Here is a 24,948-nt window from a genome sequence, read left to right on the forward strand (position 1 = left end):
GTTTTTAAACCAATTCGGAATCAAATTTTTATGAATAAAATTGTTATTCTGTTTACAGTGGAGATTGCGTGATCTGTTTGAATATTAAAATTTTTAGACCATTCTGTTTCTTAGAATCTCATTATCATGTAAACTTTTTCTAGGCTGACAAAGAACACCATGTACTCCACGTCACTGATACTGGAATTGGTATGACAAAAGCAGACCTGATAAACAACCTAGGAACTATTGCCAAGTCAGGAACCAGTGAGTTCCTCACTAAGCTTGGTGATGCATCATCAACAACAGAGATGACTGACCTTATTGGACAGTTTGGTGTCGGATTCTACTCAACATTCCTTGGTGAGTTTCTTGAGATTTATTCTCCCAAGAATCTACTGTATATACGTCTGTAACACAGACCTCTTTGCAAACATTTACTTGAATCTACCTGTACATTATGTGGCAGCAGGCCATGGTCAAAGTTGTCATTTTAGTTATGATCTCAAATGAACATTGTAGACCCAGATATACTGGTTCATTTTTACATGGTAGATATGGGCTTACCCTGTTCAGATATTGTTATATATAAATATCACGAAATAAGCATTTTATTTTTTAGGCTTACAGTTGTTGGCTGTTTATATGTAAACAATTCACAATGCACTTGCCATACCTCACCGAAACCTGCGATTCTTTCTTTGGAAAACATCTTTTAAATCATTGTGAAAGGGTTCAATTTATAGGACGCGTTTTTGTCAAATATATCTGACAATATTAGGTCAGGTATCCATAGGACATCATATTGTTTCATGCTGCTACATTTATGTATCTTTTGAAAAAAATCAATTAAACTGGACTTGTTGCCTGGTTGTGCACATAGGATGTTTTTCTGGGATCTTCTGTGACCAAGAAACTGCATTGACTTAAAAACTTATAAGTGTTTCTTACAATAAAAATAGTAATAGTCATAGGTTCTGTTAAAGAACACATTTTTGAAAGGTAAATAATGTAGTTTTAATAAGTCTTTGTCGGCATCATCAATAAAGTCAGCATGATGTACAGTGTGCAGTACAGTCAATTCTTGTCAATTCATCTTATTTCCTATCAGTGCAACCAATTCTTGTCAACTTCAACACTTTTCCTATCAGTGCAACGTTTGAGGTGACACTCACGTCATTACTTTATGAAAAGAATTGATTGCACAAATTTAATAAACAGTTTTCTTAAACAGATGTGAAATTTTGTTATTTAATTGGATTGAGCAGCTCATGCATCACTGACAACCACATGCATGGTGTTACTTGAAATGATTTTATAAATGTTTACACATTGTAAAATTACTTAGCTGTTCACCCTTGTAAATATTGCCGACTTAAAGCCCCAATATCACTCGTTACCATAAATTGCACCATTCTTCTAGTCTAACTAAAGTTTGGAAGGAAGGAAATGACTTGTTATAAAAGATATGGCATAAACCATTTGTTCATTGAAATAATCAAGATGTTAGGTTTAAACGACATTCAAATATTCAGTTTAGAATTAAGAGGTGCCACCCCTTATTTCAGTCAACAAAGTCGCTCATAATATTGTTCTTTATTGGAGTTCTCCAAAAGTAGTGATGTGATACATTCAACAAATTCCGTATGTGACTAATCTAATAACAACAACATTCACCCATGGTGCACACACTGATTCGAGAGGGAATATAGATAGACAAGCCCACTTTTTTAAAGTTGATCTGAGAAGAAAAAGCATGCATTCAACAAAAATAAGACTTAAGTGTGCTTATTGGTGATCAGCTGGTGTGCTGGAATATTTGGAAGGGCTAACTTGTGCATGACGTTGGCTTCTTATGTTTGCAATGGTGAGTCATCAAATCTTGTGTTCAGCTTTCAACTTAGATCAGTTGACCCACAGTGTCACTAATCAATGTCGGATTAATTCATATGCATGTGAAAAATGGCTGGATTTCTCAGCTTGGGAGAAATTACATGGCTCATAAGATGATGTGTCAATATTATCTTCTTTTAATGGAACCCAACAATGTTTTGAACCAGTATCTGTCAGGATTCAGTATTATTCAGATGATTTGGGATATGACTTTTGCGCATAACTACAGCATTGGGGCTTTAACTCTTAGTGTGATAATGAGACAGCCTTTTACCTTTTGTCCTGCCATATTGGGACTGGCTTGCTAGCAACCTGTTGTCATGAAGGAGAAATTATCAGTCCATGTCCACTTTGTGATTTTTGATTGTCCCATTTTCACTTGTAAGGAGAGGAGGGCAACTGGAATTTTTTATGTAGCATCTTGTTTAGTGATTATAGTCATCTAGCTATTTTCATGAACAATCCACCTTGGGAAAAATTAAGAATTGCACACAAATTATATGTGAATAACTATGAACAGTATAGTAAATGATGTATTTTGATTAGATGTTTAGAAGTGCTCAATTCATTTAAAGCTTCCTAATCTTAGTAAATGCATTGTAACATCTTTCCTTTTAGTGTCTGACAGAGTGGTTGTGACCTCCAAGCATAATGATGATGAACAGTACATTTGGGAATCAGATGCCAACTCCTTCAGTGTTGCAAAGGATCCCAGGGGTAACACACTGGGTAGAGGCACTACTGTTAGGTATTTGATTCCACCGTTTAATTTTCTGTAGAGTAGACTACCATTCATCTTGTATATCAATTTAAAAGGATCTGACAAATTTCAAACTATGATAGTGTCCTGTTGGACTTCTAGGAAAAGAACCTGGTAGCCATCTTAAATTAGGTAGCCCAGAGAAGAGAAAGAAAACACTTGAATATGAAATTGATAGTTTAAGGATAGTATTTGTGTGTCATTAATAATTATTGTCCATTGGTAAATATTGGTTTAGGTACACTTTGCAAAAAATATTGGTTAAATTAATGATATGGTGGCCCAGTAGGCTACCTGACTTCAACATATGGTAGCCTGGACATAGCATTCTTGTAGCTGGGCTCAGAGCACAAGATCTGTAAGACCCTGATTTGTCAGAATGGCTTGTATGACCTTAGATAGTGTAAATTTTGTTGCATCTTATCTAAACTTGCAAGATCAGATTATTTTTCATGCCCACAGGAGTTTAAATAAACTAGATTTTGGCATCCTATGTAAATTTATTGATCTGTAATCGAAAGGTAAATTTACTGACAGTAGCAGTAAAATATTTTGTAAAACACATTTATGGTTGATATTTAAATAGTCACCCATAATGGACCACAGGCATAGGGAAAGGGGAAGAATCTTGAAAAACTAATGCCAGGCTTGTAACTTTGGGTTTGTCAATTCCTTAGTTCCCACAGTTTAATTTGGCAATATGTCTGCAGGCTTCATGAATTCAAGCTTGGAGCAAACTATGTGCATAGTATTTGACCTCTCCATTGGCCATGTGGTTAGAGCATCTGAGATGCAGGAATTTGAATTCAATCCCCGGTTAAGTCATACCAAAGACTTAAAAAATGGTACTAACAGCTGCCTCGCTTGGCGCTCAGCATTAAGAGGTTAGTATTAGGACTGGTCAGCCTGGTGTCTGGATAATATGACTGGGTGGGACATCACGCTACATGTCTGCGACATGATGCCCTAGTGCTAGACATCACTGTAAACTGCCACATTGCAGACATCTTAGTGATATGACTGAAAAATTGTTAAAGCTACATTAAAAATCCAAATCTCACACACACATACAAATGCATATTATTTGAGGTTGCAGCAAAACAGAATCCTATAAGTGCTTTACAGAATCAAAACAAAGCAGTTTGCAGTGTAACCATGGACAGGACTTGACTTCAGTCTGATTTGCAGGGTCAATGTGCAGCATGTTTCTCAAACTATGCAAACCAGTCTTGTCTCAGTTTTCTGTATAAGCACATGTTTTGCCAATTGGGTCAGGCCGTGGATTCATAAACATGACAGATCTTGGAGAATTTATTTTAAATTTGAGGTTCAACATTTCTAAAACTGTATTGGTAACATGCATGAAATTTTAGAGCAAGGGGATTCTGACAATTAATACCTGGATAAATGTCTGCTTTTTTATTTTAAAAAAAAATTAAATCTTGAGTGAATTCCATCATAGTTTGTTGGACAATTAAACCTAATTTGATGAGGTTGCAACAATCAATAAGTATATTGGGAGAGACATTACATTTTGGGATGCAAAATAAGTAAATCTTTTTTCTCTGTTGTGCTAAAAGACTGAAATTAAATAAACATATCCTTTGCTATATTTTTTCATAGCCTGCACTTGAAGGAAGAGGCCCATGACTTCCTGGAGGAGAACACATTGAAAGACTTGGTTAAGAAATACAGTCAGTTTATCAACTTCAGCATCTATCTTTGGACTAGCAAGGTATCTGTCTAAAAGTTGTGTGTGAGATATAGGTATCCTTATATTTGGTAGTAATGTTTGTGTTAAAATTTGTATTAAATAGAGAAGTTGCACCATCAAGGTTCACAAGCAAGATGTAATGTTATGCAGAACAAACCAATTTTTATATCTAAGTCACCTGTACCATTTGCATAGCTGCCAACCCTCACAATTTTGTCATCAATGTCACGACTTTCTACAGCAATTCGCAGATTCATGCTGCATGCAACAAAAAAATGAATTCCCCATTTCTCAATTATGTTAAATTTTCCCGTTAAGTGCTAGTCATCATATAGGCAGTTGCCGAAACTGTCTGGTACTGCTAGTCGTGATATTAGAACTATGGCCGATTGGTACAGTTGGCCCAGTAGCAAGCATTTTAGCATATTTTAATCTGAATGTATAAGAATAGTCTTACAAATGCTTTTGAAAGAAACCTGGGTCTAACCAGAATTTTTCTCTGCATACGCCACCAACACTGATTTGAATTACCATTCTGCGTCGCATCTTGAAAACGTCTTCACCACTATGGAAAAAGAATGTATTGCACAAAAAGTGAGGTTTAGTTTGGAATATAAAATAAATTGGCTGTGCCTTCAACCATCAAATACTGATATACACCATGCTTTCTGCACACAGTGAGTCACAAATTTTAGCATCAGGCATGGTGGCATAGACGATGTGAAGAAGCACATTGGTAGCAAAAAGCACATAGCCTGGGAAACTACATGACAGCTTTTCCGAGTGTTGGAATTTTTTAGATTGAAAGATTAGCATATATCATAATTTGCTCGAGTTCAGTTTTCCACGCATGCGCCGACACCATTAATCGATCACCCTTTGACGTTTCTGGATTAATGCCATTTTGTAATTAAACTACACTGCATTTAAAATGTTTTCACCTCCAAGGAAAAAAAATTGGTATTCCACAAAAAGTGAAGTAAGTATAGATTGAAGTACACCAAAATTTGGCCTAGCATTCAGCCATCAAACATCGATTTACATTATGCATTTTGCACAGTGTGTGCCATGAATTTTACAATTGGGAATGTGCACAAGGGCTGGTATTGTTGATTACAATTTACCTATCATACATGAACTATGTAGATTTCAGTTTTGGAGTACTTGAAGCCACCTGCTCTAGCCCATCATGCTGCCAGTGCTGAAGCATTTTTTGTGAACTTTCTTGTTGAACATAACCTGTCTTTCTAAGTTTTAGATCAGCAACAGTGACAGTGAAATATTTTTTCCTATTGTGAGAAAAATAAGACAAATTTTAGTGCCTCCTTAAGTGCTTAAAATTTGTAACAATTTTAGTCACCAAGATTACCCAGCAGACAAAAAGCCTCAACTGTTTTGAAAACAAATTTACCATGGCGTGATTGAGGAGGGTGGCCGAGTGGTCTAAAAGCACTCACCATTCCGGATCACTGCCATATCACCTGTCTGCGTGGGCTCGAGTCAAACACTCGGCTAGCATGGGTACGTGGGAAAACCTGCCAGTAGCTTCTCATGGGTTGGTGGTTCTTCCCTGGAAACTTTCCATGGTTCTTTCTCCACCAGTTATACTGGCCGCCATGTATAGCCTATCTTGTGCTGAAAAATGGCGTTAAATCCTAGAACAACTGATTGAGAAAGTTTAAAACTGCCACAGCATCATATCATGACAAATAGTATGAAGTTTGTGTATATCAGTAAATTTGGCTGCAAGTAAAGTAGTACATGTAATCAATGTAAATGTTTTTGTTTTTGGGATTTTCATGTAATGCATGCAGTACTGGCCATCAAAGTGGCTAAGTTAGTGTCATGATATAATTTTTCACCAGTTGTGTTTAAAATTCACTAATTTTTATAATACTTTTCACTAGTTGCGAGTCTGGAGGGTTGGCAGTTCTGCATTTGTTATGTTCTTCCCAAACATGTTTTTATCATTTTGTCTTTATAGATTGACTGAAAATTGTGAATTTGGACAAATGTCCTATTTCTCAGTCATGTAGCGCTTTGCAATATTCATCTGTGAACAAGGCAGTTAATTAACAATACCAGAGAAGTAATTAACAATGCCAGAGAAGTAATTCATCTTTTTTGTGCTGATGTGCCAATAAACTGTAACTAGACAATCAACCAACCAGTGATCACAATTGCATATGATTTGCTAATAGAAGCATCCATTGATTGACATTTTACTGTAGATCTTTTTTATTACTGTGTTTATTAAATCTTGTATCCAGAGTGGACACAGTAGAAGTCTATACATTTACATTTATACCTACTTCATTGTAAATTATGTGCAGCAATATAATGATAAATGTAGACTATGTAGTGAAATCAGACGTGTAATAATATTTACATTTTTAATGCTAGATAAATAGCAACAATGTTCAACCATTGTTTGGATGAAATTTTCATCGTGCTAGGGTGTGGTTCACTTTGTATCTTCCCAACCCTGTATCATAAATGAACTGGTTAGGTTTGCAGCAGTTAGGCTGTTTTTTTTAAAATTCATGTCCACATTTTTGTATCCACTAGACACAGGAAGTCGAAGAGCCTTTGGAGGAACCAGAAGAAGCTGAGAAAAAGGAGGAAGGTGAAGATGAAGATGAGGCAAAGGTAGAAGAGGAAGAGGAGAAACCAAAAACCAAGAAAGTCAGCAAAACTGTTTGGGATTGGGAGCTTATCAACAACATCAAGCCAATCTGGACTAGGAAGTAAGCTTAAAAAGAGCAAGGAATAACATTTAGATCATTTTGTTTGTTGTAGGTTGGCAGAGAATTTAGTGTTCATGTCTATAAAGTTCATTCCTACATTAAGAAAATCTCAGGGTTACATGGAAGGATGAAACTTAATATACGCTAGAGCACTAATTGTATTTGTCACATGATTCTGAAAGTAATTATTGCTATTAATTTGATTATTCTTAAACTCGTGTTATTGAGAGCAAGACATAGCAGTCACTTTTTTGGTGCTTGTGTTTGCCTCGGGATCAAAATTGATGTAAAACTGCAAATATGAGATCAGTAAATGTTGATGGATCACGAAACCCAAGCCTTGCAAATCTATTGAATCAAAATTTTACCCATCACTGGCACAAGTTAACAACTATTCTTGCATCATTTTGTGTAAGGAAACACTCCCTTATAGAGTTAATTGATGTGTGTGTGAGAGAGAGAACTATCTGCAAATGTCCCTGTCTTGATGTGGTACAGCGGATGCCTGAAGTAGAAATGGCCACATGATCTTCCATGCATTTAGTTATGAAGAAATAATTCTTTAGCATACCATCAAAAAAAAACTCTTTTAGTGTCTACTAGATGATTTAACAATTGCACTGTGTTCACGTAATTGTGACCAATGTACATACATAGGTTATTATCACCTAAGTTTCCATACAGTAGGACAACTTGGATATATAAATTTGTCTTTATGATTGTCAATACATTACAATCAGTATCTTGTCTCCTTAACATTAAAGATGTTATCTCATCATGACAGTAGCCCAATACTTTCATGGGATGGAATTTTTTACATAATTTGTTTGAAAATGTTTTTTCAAAATGGTGTTGATGTAACTCCCAGTATGGTCATCACAATGGCCATCTTGGAAATCCTATTATTACTATCTCATAAATGTATGGTCATGTTGCAATGGAGGTTTCACCAGAACACTTATCATGTCTAGTTGGTAGTACAAGAACATGGTTCCAATCTGACATCACTATAGCTACCAGGGCATCATCATGAAAATCTTTGTGGCTACTCGTCCTAAATGTCATCATGGGTTTCACCACAAGACTTCGTATGGTGTCTAGTTGGGCCTGAAATGTTGTCCGTCTGACATCTAGCATTGTCACTTTAGTGTCCATCTTGAAAATGTTGCTTAGTAGATAGTGCTTTATGGTGCAGCAGCACAAGTAGGTTATTTAGTGCTGAGACAGTCGGACTAAAATGACGTACCACAGTAGTGGACATGGGATTCTCTGATAGTGGGAGCAGAGCATTAGTCCCTTCAAGGTACTTTTGTTAAACAACAGTCCACATTTGATTCATTCCATAAAAATATAACTTGAACGAAAATCGTAAAATATTTTGTTCCACATTGTAATTGACAATTGTTGCCAGTGTATGATAGCGATTGGTCAAACGTTTCAACTTTTCTGATGAATCTTTGCATAACAAAAACTTTTGGGGATGGAAACAGAAGCATTTTTTTTTTATATGCATGGCATCTCATACTGATGATAGAGACTTCAAGACAAAAGTTTGCATAATGGTATGAAAATGTGTGGAAATCTGAATATCTGGAATGCAAAGTAAGTGGGAACTTAGTTGGTCAATGAGACCAGAAACAGTGTGAAAATCTTCAAAAAAAATAGTTTAAAGTTGGGCAGTATTGCAAGCCATCCCCACCCCCATATAATGTGATCTGGAATCAGACTTAGTTGATGCCCTGATTATTTTATTTTCGTTTACAACTTTTACCCATACAAGTATCAATACAGAATCATCTGATCCTGATATCACAACAGAATTGTATGGAGATTAGGATGGATTGATGATGAAGCTCAGTTTTGTATGCTTCCAGTCTGAAATTCATTTTTGGACACCTGATCTAGTGTTGCTGCCCCCTGAAGCCCAACTGTTGGACCCCCAGAATACACACACACCCCCCAAGTTTCTGGCTTCTTTTTTAAAAATTACAAACAACCAAAATCATGTGTTTGAAATATCAAACTCTTAAATGAACTGCTTTAAAATTCTGGAATTAAAAATTGAAAGCAACTTGTTTGAAACCAATGCATTGTGTCAGTCCTGAAAATGGTAAGTTTTTAGAATTATCAGCAGAGTGTAAGAAATTGGAATTGTTCTGAACACTTGAGTCAGAGACCATCATAAATAACAGCAGCATTTCTGCATTACAGGATTGCTGATATCACAGAAGATGAGTATAATGAATTCTTCAAGTCCATCAGTAAAACCAGTGACAATCCCCTAGCCAAGATTCATTTCGTAGCAGAGGGAGAGGTCACCTTTAAATCCATTCTGTACATACCAAAGACAGCACCTCATGATATGTTTGGCAACTATGGCAAGAAGATGGATGGACTTAAGGTAAGTAAAACTCTTATGTGGAAAAAGTTCTTTGTAATCACAATGGCATTTAATTTTAATAGTAGTAATACAAAAACTGGAAGTATGATTTTATTTTCACCCATCAGTGGACTGGCCATGTTCTAACAACAGAGCAAGACTGGATGCTTACTTCTACCCCTCTCTCCTGGCAACCCTGAATGTAGCAGGAGACTTTGTTAACCTAGGAAGGCTTCATATGGCCTCTACTGCAAACGAGACCTTGCAAGGACCTCCTGCCCACTTGCACTTGGATTCAGAATTTGTCACAATCTGAGTTGGTGGGAAATTTAGAAAAGATTTCAGGCCAGAATTCATTTACACTGCATGTGGTTTGGGGAATATTTTCCTGCTATATCAAGACTTTAGAAATATATGCTGTTTTTTTTATCCCTTCATGAGACATTGCTACATAATGGGTGTTGTTGATAAAATGTTGATAATAGCATACCCAAGTCTTAAAGGGGGAATGTGTGCCCCTTCTCTCTGCTTGGAAGTCTGGAAACCTTCTGCATTGAACAATTTTGGAGATTAGCCTTATTCTGCCACATTCCAGGCAACAGAAATATTCAAGTGGACAGCCTTTCCAGACATGGATGAAAAGTTTCACAAAGAATATCTCTGCACCAGTCAGCACCAGATACTTTTTCATCACATTGGAAAACTAATGAGAGATGACATTGATGACGGATGCCTCAGTCCAAGGTGGGATCATCTGTATTCCTACCATTCAGAATAATCCAAGTCAGGACCTCAGAGTCACCCTTTTTCCTGAAAGCTTCTTTGTGACTAAAGTGATTGTGGTTCATTGATCTTTTTCTCAACCTATTAGTCGGTGAACCTAGGTGAATTACCAAGAAAGGATCTAATGTTGCAGCACAGAGGACCCTTCTTCACAGCTTTCCACAAATTCACTAGTCCTCACACCTGGCTCATATCAAATAATCTGTCTGCAAGGCTAAGGCTAGAAGGCAATCAGTTTTCAAGATCTACAATGCCATGGGTAAAAAAATTCTGTAATTCGTGCAGTAGGACATGCATTAGTCCTATTTGTCCCTCTATAACTGCAGCTGAGATTTTCTTCTTTTTTGTCTTAGGATAAAGTCTGCTATGTATCAGCCATTAAGGTCTATAGATCAGCCCTCTCCATTCCTCTTTAATTTCTATATGGGCTCTGCTTTAGAGTTGGATCAGCATCTTTGAGTGGTCATAGTCTTTCAGTCTCCACCTTCAGTAGCCACCTTTCTGATAATGTAACCCTATCTACACCTTAGTGGACAGAACAGTGATATTGGTTGTTATTGTTGTAGGGTTTGACACCATTTTTCAGCACACGATAGGCTATACATGGCAGCCAGTATTAATGGTGGAGGAAGAACCTGGGAAAACCCCAGAAAGAACCATCTACCCAGGAGAAGCTACTGATAAGCTTTCTCACATACCCACATTGGCTGAATCCTAGACTTGAACCCACGCAGATAGAGGTGAGATGGCAGTGATCCGTAATGGAGAGCGCTTTAGACCACTTGGCCACTCGGGGCCCCAATAACAGTGATATTGGAGCTTTATCCTAGTGACATCTATTGAATTTCATAAGCTGCCTCCCTTAGTAAGTAATGCCAACTAACCAGTAGCATGGTGCACTGTACATTGGCCGAAAATGGTTGGGGCAATTGACCTAAAAACGATACTTAAGAAGTTGAACATCAAAAGTATGATTATGTACCTGAGGGAAACCACTGCAGGTGTTTTAGAGTGAAAAGTATTTGTACAGCACGGACTGGCACTGGAAAATTCCGATAATGTAGAAACAGTGTTCAGATATGAACTACTTGTTTTTTTTTTTTTTATTGGATGTGGTTACTTGCTCTACATCCAGTGAAATTCAGACCCGAAGCACAGAAATAACTGCTCAATACGCCAGTGTGTAGATGGTTATCACATTGGAACCTTGGCTGGCAAAGATAACCAGTCTTTTGCTTTTTTAATGCCTTTGGAACCTTTTTGTTTCCTGTTGTCATTATCTAAACCTCCTTTTGAATCTTTGAGTGAAGCTCCATTGTGAACTTTATGTTTATAATGGTGTTTCTTCTCTTCCTGGAGTCAGTGAGGAGTGAAATTCTTGCCTTATCAAAGGAAAAGAGTTGTTTACGAGTCAGCAGTAATGATGTTTCAGTCTCTCTCAGCTGCCACCTTGGTTTCTTGCTGCAGTTCCAGTTGGAATCCCCAGTCTGGGTTATGTCTGCTGGGGATGATCATGATCATCTGCTTTGCCCAGTTAGATTTATGATTCTATAAATGAAGAAAAAGGGTTGCAACTATCAATTTCTCACACCCAAAAGTACCTCACATTTTTAAAGCCACAATAGAGAGATAGAATATAAATATATTAAAAGAACTTATCAGTCTCCGGGAGATCTTTGTTTTATGAAAACTAATGATGAGGTCATTGCTGTTTGATATAGGTGCTAGCACTAGGACAAAATAGAGCAATCAGTAATATAATAGCAGGTAAGTATTATATTATTAAATTTAGCTTCACCATCATAAAAGCTACATTTTAAATGTAGTTCATGCAAACATTTGGTCATACCATCTACAGTACCCAAGCTGAATAATTGAAAGAAATACATTCTTGCAATAACAAAACAAATATTTTGTTCCATTTTGTTTAATATAAAAATAGGTACTTTCAACAGCTGAAATGCCATTCTTATAAATTAAAGTGTAAAATTTGCACTTCTTTACAGATGTATGTGAGACGTGTTTTTATTACTGATGACTTTGAAGATATGATGCCTAAATACCTGTCATTCATCAGAGGAGTGGTAAGTTGACATTATCTTAATATAATCATTATCTTTAGTAATGACGATATAAAACACCTAGAACATTGAATTTACTTGCTTGTTGCAAATTGCATGATGTGGGGATCATTTTTCTTTCAGCATAAGCAGTTAAGATTTTCTGCTCGGTTGCACATTTTCAGAGTTATATATGCATGTAACTTCATTAGATGGTGTATTCAACTGAAACTTTTCAGACAAGATTAAGTGTATATACAAAGTTCCCAAGTATTATTAAAAAGATTCTAATAAAATAATCAAGATAATTGATGTGTACCCCTGTTTATATATTGTAATTTGACTGATTCAGTTTTTCAGTTTTTATGAAAGGTTTATGTATCATTTTGATCCACTTAAACTTGTAATGTTTTCAAAATGATCAATATTTATTGAACTCGTTTGAATGATGCTTATGTTTAGTGTTAATGTCATCTATTTTGTATTTGTGTCGAGAGAAGTGTACATGATCTTGTATATTTTTATGTACATGGTTTAGGAAAAAAAAACAGATACCAGAATAAAGGGACTTTGAAGCAGCTGTGTGTTCCAAGTTTTTCTTTCCCCTTTTGCAGTTTTAAGTATGTGTGTGAATTTACATTTATAATCTGCCATGTCAGCTGGTTAGCAATATCGGGCCACTTAGGCCTTGGGTGGGTGGTATGCTGTTTTCTTTATTGTATTAACTGTTAACAAATATTGTTATTTTAGAATTTATTTTTTGCACATCTTGTATCCCTCTGGCATTTATTTTCTTGCCTTTAATAGATGTCCCAGCAAGATATATATAATATGCATGAAGTCAACAATACTGTCAGCTATTTATTTCACATTCTTAAAATAGCCATTAAGTCTAATTAAATCAGTGGTACCATGTATGTGTACCAGAGGAAAAAACAAAGCATAAACTTATGGGTCAAATGTCAGAGGTAAAGATTATTGGCAATAATTTGATTGCAAAAATATATACTGATGGATATTGTAGTACCAAGTGTTTCATTAATGATCAGAACAATGTAAACTTTCAAAAATTTAACCTACACTCTGTATATTTTAGGTGGACTCCGATGATCTGCCATTGAACGTTTCCAGAGAAACTCTGCAACAACACAAATTGCTGAAGGTTATCAAGAAGAAGCTTGTCAGAAAGACGCTAGACATGATCAAGAAAATTGAGAAGGACGATTTTGAAACTTTCTGGAAAGAATACAGTACAAAGTAAGTACAGAATATTATATGAAATACTTGTCTTCTATGACCTAATTGCAAGCAAGCTTTTGAAATTTTGATATAGACCAAAGCAAATAAGTACAAGTGAATTTTTTAATTCAGTGTATTCATTTTATTAGATCTTATTCTATCTCATCTATGAAATTGGGAGGGAATAAAACCTTTTGCCCATTTGTTTGCATATTACTCAACTGATTTATTCATTACCCTCACAGTATTTTGTTACCACTTAAATATCTCTATCCCAAATTCACCTACAGTTGTGAAAACTTACAATGCCTCTCAAGAAGAATAACTTCGCCATACCAAAATTAGGTCCCTTTGACATAATTTGCATGCTTGTGCCTTTTATATTTTGACCAGTTTTGTCATTACAACCTCGGTGTCTTGGACTCTTATTTCAATAACACTCATAAAAATTTGTTTATACATCTTCATAAAAGTAATTCAACCATCTATGTAAATTTGATGCAAGTTTCACACTTTGTTCATTACATTTGCACACACTCACCCAATACATTGGACCCTATTTTATCTGCATACATGAACTTGGAGGTAATTGATGAAAGTAACTCTTTCATACCAAAACTAGGCCAATATGATCAAGTTTTCAAACTTGAATGACTTCTTGTAGTTTTGGTTATCATTTTCTTGTATCCTCATTGACTTGGACCATATTTCACCTACTGACATTGTTCCAGTTTTGTGTTGGACTTTGGCTAGTGGCTGAATTTTTACTCTATTTACTGGTTTTTCAGTGGGAAGTTAAACAAAACATCTTTGAAAATCTTTTATCAGCATAAAGTAAATCACATGAATTAACATTTAAGTTGATCTTATTAGGTTTTAAATAGTACTCACTTTTCTTTCAAACGTTAACAAAAATATATTTTAAATTTTGGTCACTTAAAAATAAGTCTTGTGTCATGTTTTACTTTTAAGTTTTACAGATACAGAAAAATTGTGAAAGGAATAACATTTCAACTTTTAGAATAGTTGTAAGGAATAACCAAAATTAGTGAAGTTCACTATTTTCTTTGGCCAAAGTTTACTATTTTTAATAAGAGCTGTTTATGAGCAAATTTCTTTTGAAAAAAATTTTTGGTCAGAAATGTGCAAGAAGTATATAATGAAGGAATCTGTTACACCGATAATGTATTAGTGGCAGGAAATTAGATAATTAACGCATCCTGCAGTTAATGAACGAGTTCTGTTTTATGTTTGGCTGTTAAAATGAAATTATTCCCTTTTTTTAAATTTTTAAGCTTCTGAAAAAGAATACAATAAAACTTTAGTTGTATTTTATATTATTGTAGGCTTAAATACTGATACAGTTGCAATTAATTTACACTTATTTGACTGATGTTGTAGTGTTGTAGTTGTAGCTATTCATAAAATTCCTCATTGATGGCTGATTGGTTAGTTGGGACCAACATACTCAAAAGGCTTTGAGATTGGAAAAGACACCGATTCCATTTATAATGGGTTGAAATTCAAACATGTGACATTCAACAGGCATATTTCCATAAAAGATCTGTTTTTTAAAAATATTTTCCTCATTGTCAAGCTATATTACTTGCATGTGCCTGTAGTTTCACATTTTATTACCATCATGACTCCACCATTAATTCTGGCTGCTATGCATAGCCTATCGTGTGCTGACAAATGGCGTTAAACCCCACAACAACAACAATAACTTTGCCTTTCAAACAGAAAATCATATTGACATAGACTTTTCACCAGAAGACATTTTATGTTTAGTGGTCCTAGATGAAAAATGGTTTTGCCCATACTTCCAATATGGCCACCACAGCAGCCATAATGAAAATCTTGTTATTGCTACTAATCAAAATGGAAAGTCATATCAGTATGGGGTTCTTACCAGTAGACTTCATTGATGTCCAGATGGTCTTTAAAATAATTGTAGATCCAGTAGCCAATATGGCCACCATAGTGGCCAGCTTCAATTTTTAGTCTCGGCTCCTAAATAGAAGATCAAACAAGCATTGGTATTCCACCAGAAGACTGGTGTCTGGTTGGTACTAAATGAAAATCATGCCAATCTAACCTCTGGTGTGACCACCATGGGAACTCTTGAAAGCCTTGTTGTTGCTCTCTCAGCCTAAATTAAAGTCATATTAACATGGGGTATTCTCTAGAAGTCTAATTATGATGTCATTAGTACTGAAAATAGTGCTTATATGACTTAAAATATGGCTGCCATAACGAACATTTTTTTAAATGTTGTTGTTTTAGGGTTTAATGCCACCCCACAACACAAGATAGGCTATACATGGCGGCCAGTACAACTGGTGGAGGAAGAACCCTGGAAAACCCAGGGAAGAACCACCGACCCACGAGAAGCTACTGGCAGGCTTTCCCATGTACCCATGCTAGCCAAGCCTTGGACTCTTATAATCTTGTAACTAATCTCCTAAATCAATGGTCATATCAACAAGGGGTTTCACCAAAAGTCCTCAAATGATGTCCAGTCTGCCCTAAATGAATATGGTGCTGATCTTGCATCCAGTATGGCTGTCACATTAGAAAATTTGAAAATCTTACTTCAGAAGAATATCAGTGATGAGTTCAACACTTTGCAGTTACAATTAATAAATGGTCTTCTGTTGACTTTCTGGAAGAAAAAAGTTCAGGCAATAGAGCATTAGTCCGTCTTTGTTCAACTTGGATGGACAATTTGTTGTATGACTTGAAACAAGGGCAGTAATTGCCTGACATTATTTGGTTTCTGTTCAGTTAATAGGAAAATGATTATAATTGTTCACCAACATGTATTTGAATGTCTACCTTGTAAGACTTGAAGAAAACCATTTATAATATTTCTTTCTTTTTCAAGTATCAAGCTTGGTGTGATTGAGGATCACTCTAACCGAACTCGTCTTGCCAAGCTACTGAAGTTTGCCTCTTCACACTCCGACACTGAGACAACCACTCTTCAGGAATACATAGCGCGGATGAAGGAAAAGCAGGAACACATCTATTTTATGGCTGGATCTAGTAGGAATGAGGTAGGATAATAAGGGTATAACATTTCTTAAAATATGTTACCTGATCATAATTCATCTGATCCACGATCTTACAAGCCCCCAAAAATGTTGTTTGACTTGCTTTTGCAATAGAGTTCTCTTTGCCAAGGTGAAAGTCATACAAGAAGATCGAATGGCGCCATATCTTTTCAATTTATCATTTACTAGTTCCAATTTTGCTTTAAAGCATACATATTCTTGAGGTCTCAAAACTGAATTTTATTGTTCAGTTTGATGAATTAAGTAATTCTTGGAGTTCTTACATCAAAGAAGTATAGACCATCAATAGTTGCATCAATTTCGTGTTCTTTTATCATAATATACGAGGAAACTAACTGTTATCAGTTTTAAAATAAGTTTATTCAGCTTCAGGTTTAAGTTGGGGGGGTGTTTTTCTAACCCTGCATGTTTTGTTCTGATAATGAATTGGTTTGATTGTTCATTTTTGGACAGGTTGAGAAGTCTCCTTTTGTTGAGAGGCTTTTGAAGAAGGGTTATGAAGTTCTGTACCTTACTGAGCCTGTAGATGAGTACTGCATCCAGTCCCTGCCAGAGTTTGAGGGCAAGAAGTTCCAGAATGTGGCCAAAGAAGGATTGAAGCTGGACACCTCTGAGGCTGCCAAGGCCAAGAAGGAGGAGCTGGAGAAGGACTTTGAACCTTTGCTGAAATGGTTGAATGACAATGCACTAAGTGGAAAGGTGAGGAAAAATAGTGCAGTACAGCCCTTCATAGCAGTCATCACTCTGGAGCAGTTACTTCTAATATCCACCCTTCTTATGGTTCTTGCTGTCCATCTATGTACATAACCTCTCTTTAAGAGTAACCTTCCTCAAGGTATAGTTTTTATGCAACAGATGCCCCAAGTCTTTAAATTTAGATGGATCTTCAGGTTGCATTATTTAAAGGACTGATGCCAGTCATTTTAGTACAAGAAGTTTATGGCCATAATTGTTTGGTGTTTTGTTCCTGATTAAACTTCATGAAAAGAAATTTATACAAGAACTTTTTTCTGAATTGGCATTTGAATTCCAAGATAGTTGCAAAATTTCCTTGCAAAATAATGACATCTTCAATTTTTTTCAGTTTACCAACAAAAGGTCTGCATTATGGGACTTTACATTCCAGACATGGTTCCTACTTGGTTTTTGTCATTGCCCATTATAACTAGTATTTTCTCTCATTATCCCCCACCTCTCTTTAAAGACTAATGCATGTTGGATTTATGATGTTTTTCTACAATTTCCTTTGTCAAGAAACTGTCCTTTGCATTATTTATACAGTTGCTGAAATCCATTACACTAGTGAATGTCAGCAACTTCAAAGTAAACATTCTGCAGAAAACAGCACAAGCTCCTAAATTGTCATTCACCAAATGTTGTTTGATTAAAATGAATCATCTGATAATTTTGACAATCACTAGTGCCAGCATAGCTATGGCTTACTGAGTTGATTAAGTCTTGAAGATTTCTTTGTTCAGATTGAAAAAGCCATCATCTCTGAGAGGCTCACCTCCTCCCCCTGTGCCCTGGTAGCTAGCCAGTTTGGATGGTCTGGCAACATGGAACGCATCATGAAAGCCCAAGCCTATGCCAAATCTAAAGATCATCAACAAGAGTAAGTAAATATAAAGAAAATAAAACCTTGGGGATAAATAAAAATCAGATCTTTTATTATATAGTTAAAACTTGTTTGGGATGCAAGGAGGAATTTCCACATTAGAGAAATGTTTGTGAAGAACCAGTTAGAGACAACTTGCAAATATAAATTATGCAGAAATACATGTATGAATGAGAATCTTTTTTTCAGATAAGACTTTTATGGTAAAAAAGTACTGATTATTTAAAATATAAAGAATTCATGATAAAGCTATTTTTCTTGACATATTAATATCTCGTATAACACTGATAATGATAAATTGGATCATTACTGTTAATCTGTGTAAAGATGTTAGTAGTATAACAAGCATAGGATGGCATCTTGTAATTGCATTGCATATTATGCTCATCACCATGATTACCACTCCGGTGGCCTAGTGGTTAAAGCGTCATCCTTGGATGCTGGAGGTCATGAGTTCAATCCCCGGCCAAGTCATACCAAAGACTTACAGAAATGGTACTAACAGCTGCCTCACTTGGTGCTCAGCATTAAGAGGTTAGTGTTAGGACTGGTCAGCCTAGTGTCAGGATAATGTGACTGGGTGGGACATCAGGATACATGTCTGTGGCATGATGCCCCAGTGCTAGACATCACTGTAAACTGTAACACTGCAGACATTTTAGCAGTATGACTGAAAAATTGTTAAAGCTATGTTAAAAATCAAAATCACACACACTCATCACCATGACAATTTTCAATGCACAGGCATATGACACTGTTAATTTTCAGTAAAGAGATCAGAAATTGTAACATTTAAATGTGATTTTTTTCCAACAGATACTATGCAAACCAGAAGAAGACACTAGAAATTAACCCAAGGCATCCTTTGATTAAGGAGCTAAAGCACAGAGTTGAGGTAATTGATTGTAAAATATTAACTTTTAGTGTTTTGCTCCAAATACAGATAAGTGTTATATAATATATAACAGGATTATTGCTGTGGAATCAATCAGGGTCTTTTATAAAGGCACACAACAGCAGGATTAACATTAAGTACATTTATGCCACACTAAAAAAAAGTCAAATTCACCAAGACTGTGCAACATTTTTGCAAGCCCTACCCCAGATTTTGTTAGATCTATATATTTTGAACAATTCCAAGCTTTTTATTTAAATTAAGGTGGGTGGGAATTCAAAACCTTCGTTTCTATACTTTACCCAGGTCAGTGTCATAGGACTATTTTTTATTATTATATTATGTCCTCATTTTATAAATACTGAATGTGCCTATTACATGAAAGCCTGCTCATTTAAACACAGCATATCTTCTTGAATTTCACGTTTTAGAAGGGCTGAAAGATGTTTGAGCCGATGGCAATTTCTTTACTAAAAATGTCTCTTTTGAGAGAAGAAAGTTTGTTCTTAATATATTCTCCTGATAGTAAAGGTCTTGTGATTTAAACTAAGCCAAGTTCTTAACAACAAAAACCCTTGTATAGCACATATCAAGTCCTGAGTTTTCAACAACAGGAATGTAAAAAAAAAAATCTAATTGACATAACCTGAAATTGGGATTTGCTTTTATTGTTGTACATCTGTGGGTTGGTGGGTGTATTTTCTTACTTTAATAGTATAATGTTTAGCTCATTTGGCCACGTGAGCATATAGTATGGTCCAACTTCCATCATGCATCATCTGTTACCCATTCACCTTTTAGATTTGTTCAATTGGTGCTGATCCATCATGCACAATTACTAAAAAATAGAAAAACCATTAAACATCTACTCAGAACCTTCCAAAGTATTTGACAGAAATCCTGGCATAAAGGTATTTCATATTTATTCAAATGATGCAAATCCGTTAACAAATATGGCCACCATTACTAAAAAGTACAGCAACCTTAACTTCTCTTAAACAGATTAGCAGAATTTGACCAAATTTAAAAGAAGTCCATTCTGACATGGGGCTTTAAATATTTTTGGCATGACACTGATCTGCCATTACTAGATACAGAAAATCCTTTAAACATCTCTTCTCAGAAACTGCTCAGCATAACTTGGGCAGATTTGGTAGCATCCTGGCATAAAGTGGTTTCCAACTGATGTAAATGCTGCCAATCCACCATTAAATATGGTTGTCATTATTTAAATTTAGAAAAATCTTCATGCACCTTCTTAAAATCTCCTCAAAAACTTTTGACCAATTTTGACAAGTATGCTGGTGGGAGCACAATTTGGATTTGTTTTAATAATGCAAATCTATTATCACGTTTGAATACCATTACTTAAACTAGAAGAAAAAAACTTGAATCTGCCTCTTCTCAAACACTGCTCAACTGAATTTAACTAACTTTGACAGAAAGCATAATGGAATAAAGGATTTTTAGTATTGGACAAATGATCAGGTATGAAGATAAAATATAGAAACCTTTAAATAGCATCCATGATGATAAATGCCAACAATTACACTTTTGGTACAATCATTTCCCTTTTTTCACTGAATTGTCTTGCGCTCATCTGTAGAGCAATTCAACTTTTCTGGTACATTAAAAATTAAATAAAAATAAAGCAATGTTTGTCATTTATATCATCTTTTTAATTCCACTCATAAAAATTTTAGATCATAAAGAAAGACCACTGCATAAGAATAGCAGATCTTGATTAGTATTAAAAATGAATGTACATTTTTCATACAGAGTACTGTAATTATGGGATGTAATATATTGGCTATGATGTCACAACCTCAACGAAATACTGTGACTAATATATTAGTACTAGTAATATATAGATTATACTTTTTATTTTTAGATTATGCTTTTTTTGCTACCTATATTAGAAAAAATTATCCTTGTACCATTTTCTGTGTTGGCATGTATGCATAACATTGGCAGTATAGGAAGAAATTTCTGTAGAAAGTATCCTGCTGACACAGATGTTTTTGACAAACTGCCATTTGAACAGTCTTGGGTCTATTGTTTGTGAACATTCATTTTCTTTTCTTCCATCTAGACAAGTGAAGATGATCAGACAGCCAAAGATTTAGCTATGGTAATGTTTGAGACAGCCACACTTAGATCTGGTTATCAAGTGTCTGATTCACTTGGATTTGCTGAAAGGATAGAGAGGATGCTGAGGCATGCTATGGATATTTCTTTGGATGCAAAGGTTTGTGCAAGTCCTCTTTCTATTTTTTTTTAGCTATATTGTATTGTAGAGGGTTTTTTAAATTTTTATTTTGCTTATTTTCTATCATTCAGCCTTTGCAAAATAAAATGTGTTAATTTGATAAAGAGTTAATATTCAAAATTAAACCCAGGAAATGAACTGTAAATAGCATGAAATGAAAACATTGTAAGCACATAATTTGTGGGGTACAGAAATAACCCACTTTGCTGAACTGGTTGTAAATATTTTCATAGTGGTGAAATGGTGGTTGACAGTTACATTAGTCTTAGTAAACCACTTGGATCACCAAGATCCAAATGTAAGTACATTTAAACTGAAGTTTTAAAATCAGAATTGTCCCATTTATGCCCAGGGCCCCAGGTGGCTGTGTGGTCTAAGATGCTCACCTTTACAGATCACTGACATCTCAACTCATCCAAGTGGGGTCGAGTCTCATCTTAGCTACCATAAGTGTGAGAGAATGCTTGCCAGAAGCTTCTGGGATTTGGTGGACTCTTCCTCCACTAAAATATAATTAAACTCGGCCTCTCGATCAGAATATAATATATCCAGAGTATTTGGATTAGACAGGTTTCCAACATTCATTGTATAAATATGAAGTATTACTCTTTGTAGATTGAGGAAGAGCCTGAGGAGGCAGCTGAAGCTGGGGATGATGAGGAAGAGGTAGATGCAGAGGGAGAGGAGGAAGCAGATAAGGCAAAGGAAGAGAGAGCTGAGCCAGAAGAGGCAGATAAAGATGAAGAGAAAGTAAGTAAACTATGTACATTGTCTACTGCACGGAGTGAGGAGTGTTGCCACTGACCCTCATTAACACAAGCAGTTTTATTTTTAGACTTTTTTGAAAACATGTGGTTATTGAACAAAAATGGTATTGTTTAATCACATCTCTAATTCCTTTAATGAAATTATAGTGGAGACTCGTCAACAGACATTTTGTTAAGTATGAGCTTTCAATGACTGTTGTCCACCTGCTATAGGAACTTTGTTTTGACGAGTAGACTCTTTTTACAAACTTGCAAATTATTCTAGTCATGGTTAATGATATAGTGGTTGTGGACTGTTTGAATATATCATTCAACACAGTAATATATGTTATGTCTTTACCCACTCAAAAAGGTTTTGTAAATAGAGAATTGTTATTATAGACTGATAAACTGTATAATATATAATCAGTTTCCAGTTTTATAGATTTAATGTAAAGAAGTAAATTCTGAATATCTTTGATGTGATGGTCACTACAGTTTAGTGCATGTTGTTATTAAGTATGAAACTGACGAAACAAGTAATGTGTTCGATTTCATGAAGGTCAACATTCTTTATCAGAAAGCTGAATAAAATTATGTATATTCATTGCATATCTGTCCTTAATACAGGAGTAGAAAGATTTTGTTATTTTGATAACATGATTTCATTTATATTTTTTATATAGCTCTAACACTCATTTTGTTGTGAATGTTTCCCAGTTTACACCATATTGCTTTGCCTGTGTGTGTTCATCTGTGTTTACACCTGATCATGGCATAGACATAACCAAAAGACAGTTTTAAACTAGGAGTAGCCATACTCTATAAAGAAGATTCCACATGTATGTGGTTGAGCGATTTGTTAGGTAACTCAAAATAGCTATCATTATTAAGGTCAGTCATTAAAATAATTAAGCTACATATCATTAACATTTTCGAACTAGTCAGAGAAGGGAGATTGTGAGAAGATTGGCTTGATAATGATACGTTTGATTCCACCCTTTTGAGTAGCATCAGCCCATTTATATAATGCCTAGAAATTTTAAAAAACTTGAGAAACTTAACCCCATAAAATCAAATGTGTTTCCAGTGGCATATCTACCTTACCAAGGGCCCTACATCAAACTTGTTATTCTGCCCCGACCCCTTGACTTCAATTTTTTTTTTTTTTTGTTTTTTTCCTGTTTGGGCCAGGCCCCCAGCACAGGCAGACTCACAGCATGGATGTACCTGCTACCACAGTAGTTATGTCACTGGATATTTCATATGCAAGGCAGTGAAATTATTTCCATTAGATTACTTTCATGACAACCAGTGTGGACCACTACCAGCAGATTGATTTCCCACAAAATCACTCGCAGTGAAGATTTGAGTACACACATAAAAATGCATGAGAGAAGATGGATAGCCACTCGTGCATATTAGACAGTCTTAATCTCAAATCCCGCTGGCACAAATGTGTTTGTGCACTTTTTGCATAAAACATGAAATCATGTATTTCTTAACACAACTACAAATAACGAGGAAGAAACGTGGAAATTATGATCGTCATTTCATTAAAAAATTTACTCGTGGCCAATCATGCAAAACTTTGCTACTTTAAAGAAAATTCTAAAGTTTGTTTAGTCCTTCCTACAGTGTGATAATATGCTAGATTATGAATAATAAAAAATTTGGCTTTCTGCAGGCAAAAATATGCTAAAATGCCACAGCTAAGGTACCAATTACTTATGCAATGCATTATATCTGCATTACCCACATATGGGAAACCAGCTACACTTCACCATGAAAGTCCGTGTTTCAGAAAAGGGAAATGTGACAGTAAAGACATCAAATTAGTCTGCTGGCTACACATTTTTTCATTTCAAAATAAAATATACAGAAATATTTCTTAAAGTGTATTTGAAGATTTTCTTTGCTGGAATACTTCAAACTTCAACCTAGAATAAATTATCATTCTTGCATGCTTAATGACCTCTGAGTGAATTGACCTTGATTAGTGTTCAGTGGAAATTATATATAATTATTTTGAATATCAGATATTATTCTTTCACCACTGAAGCCGCCTACTCTCAACTTCAAGTACATAACCATCATCATGTATGCATTTTTCAATGCAGCAGAGAATGAAGACAATAAATTTGTTAAAAGATTCCTATGATTACATCCTTTACTGTCACATGAATCTCCCTTTCTGTATTATGAGAATCCCTAAAACTCACCATTATGAACCACAAAAGAACATGTACTGGTCAATATAAGGTGGTGACAGCTACATCCCAGATAATACTTCAATTGAAGATGAATATGGATAATGAATGGACTGATTTCCTTCAAAAGCTCGGAAAATTGTGGCAAATTTAAAAACAGGAATAAAATAGGCATCTGACATGACTAAAACTTAACCTTAAATCCAGCTTGAACAAATGTTTCAAGACTAGTATCGTCCCCCTTGACATAAATAGAAGATGAAATTGTGCATTCTTGACACCACTGTAAATAACATTAGGAAAGAATCTGGCTCAAAAGTATGGATGTCTCTTTAATCAGAAAGTTATGCCCTTTACTCGTATGAAACTGTTTAGTGCTACATTTGGAATAATTAAAATTTGAAAAACTTGTGACATATAGTTAGAGACATGACCATTGCAGTTTCCTGATAATATAAAACAAATGTCTCATTTTATATCTACTGTCATATGAGACAAGATCATGTATATAAAGCTTACTTTATTTTTTCATGGTGCATGTGGCTTTTTGGCATCAGTTAAAAATCTGGTTACATTTA

General features: G+C 35.3%; 1 protein-coding gene across 1 annotated transcript in view; it reads left to right on the forward strand.

Annotated features, from left to right (window-relative positions):
- The window catches only part of LOC149788948 (uncharacterized), an 82,734-nt gene that overhangs the window by 28,783 nt on the left and 29,003 nt on the right, over window positions 1-24,948 (forward strand). The window contains exons 5-17 of the mRNA XM_089975092.1: window positions 144-342; window positions 2,491-2,620; window positions 4,256-4,367; window positions 6,915-7,093; window positions 9,305-9,494; window positions 12,263-12,340; window positions 13,413-13,573; window positions 16,443-16,614; window positions 17,086-17,331; window positions 18,111-18,247; window positions 19,067-19,145; window positions 21,238-21,393; window positions 22,030-22,113. Coding sequence (XP_089831218.1) covers window positions 144-342; window positions 2,491-2,620; window positions 4,256-4,367; window positions 6,915-7,093; window positions 9,305-9,494; window positions 12,263-12,340; window positions 13,413-13,573; window positions 16,443-16,614; window positions 17,086-17,331; window positions 18,111-18,247; window positions 19,067-19,145; window positions 21,238-21,393; window positions 22,030-22,113 — 1,923 coding nt within the window. The remainder of the gene's footprint in view (window positions 1-143; window positions 343-2,490; window positions 2,621-4,255; window positions 4,368-6,914; window positions 7,094-9,304; window positions 9,495-12,262; window positions 12,341-13,412; window positions 13,574-16,442; window positions 16,615-17,085; window positions 17,332-18,110; window positions 18,248-19,066; window positions 19,146-21,237; window positions 21,394-22,029; window positions 22,114-24,948) is intronic.

Source organism: Sinohyriopsis cumingii, chromosome 11 (assembly GCF_028554795.1).
Source record: "Sinohyriopsis cumingii isolate HCF-2022 chromosome 11, ASM2855479v2, whole genome shotgun sequence".
Taxonomy (NCBI): Eukaryota; Metazoa; Mollusca; class Bivalvia; order Unionida; family Unionidae; genus Sinohyriopsis; species Sinohyriopsis cumingii.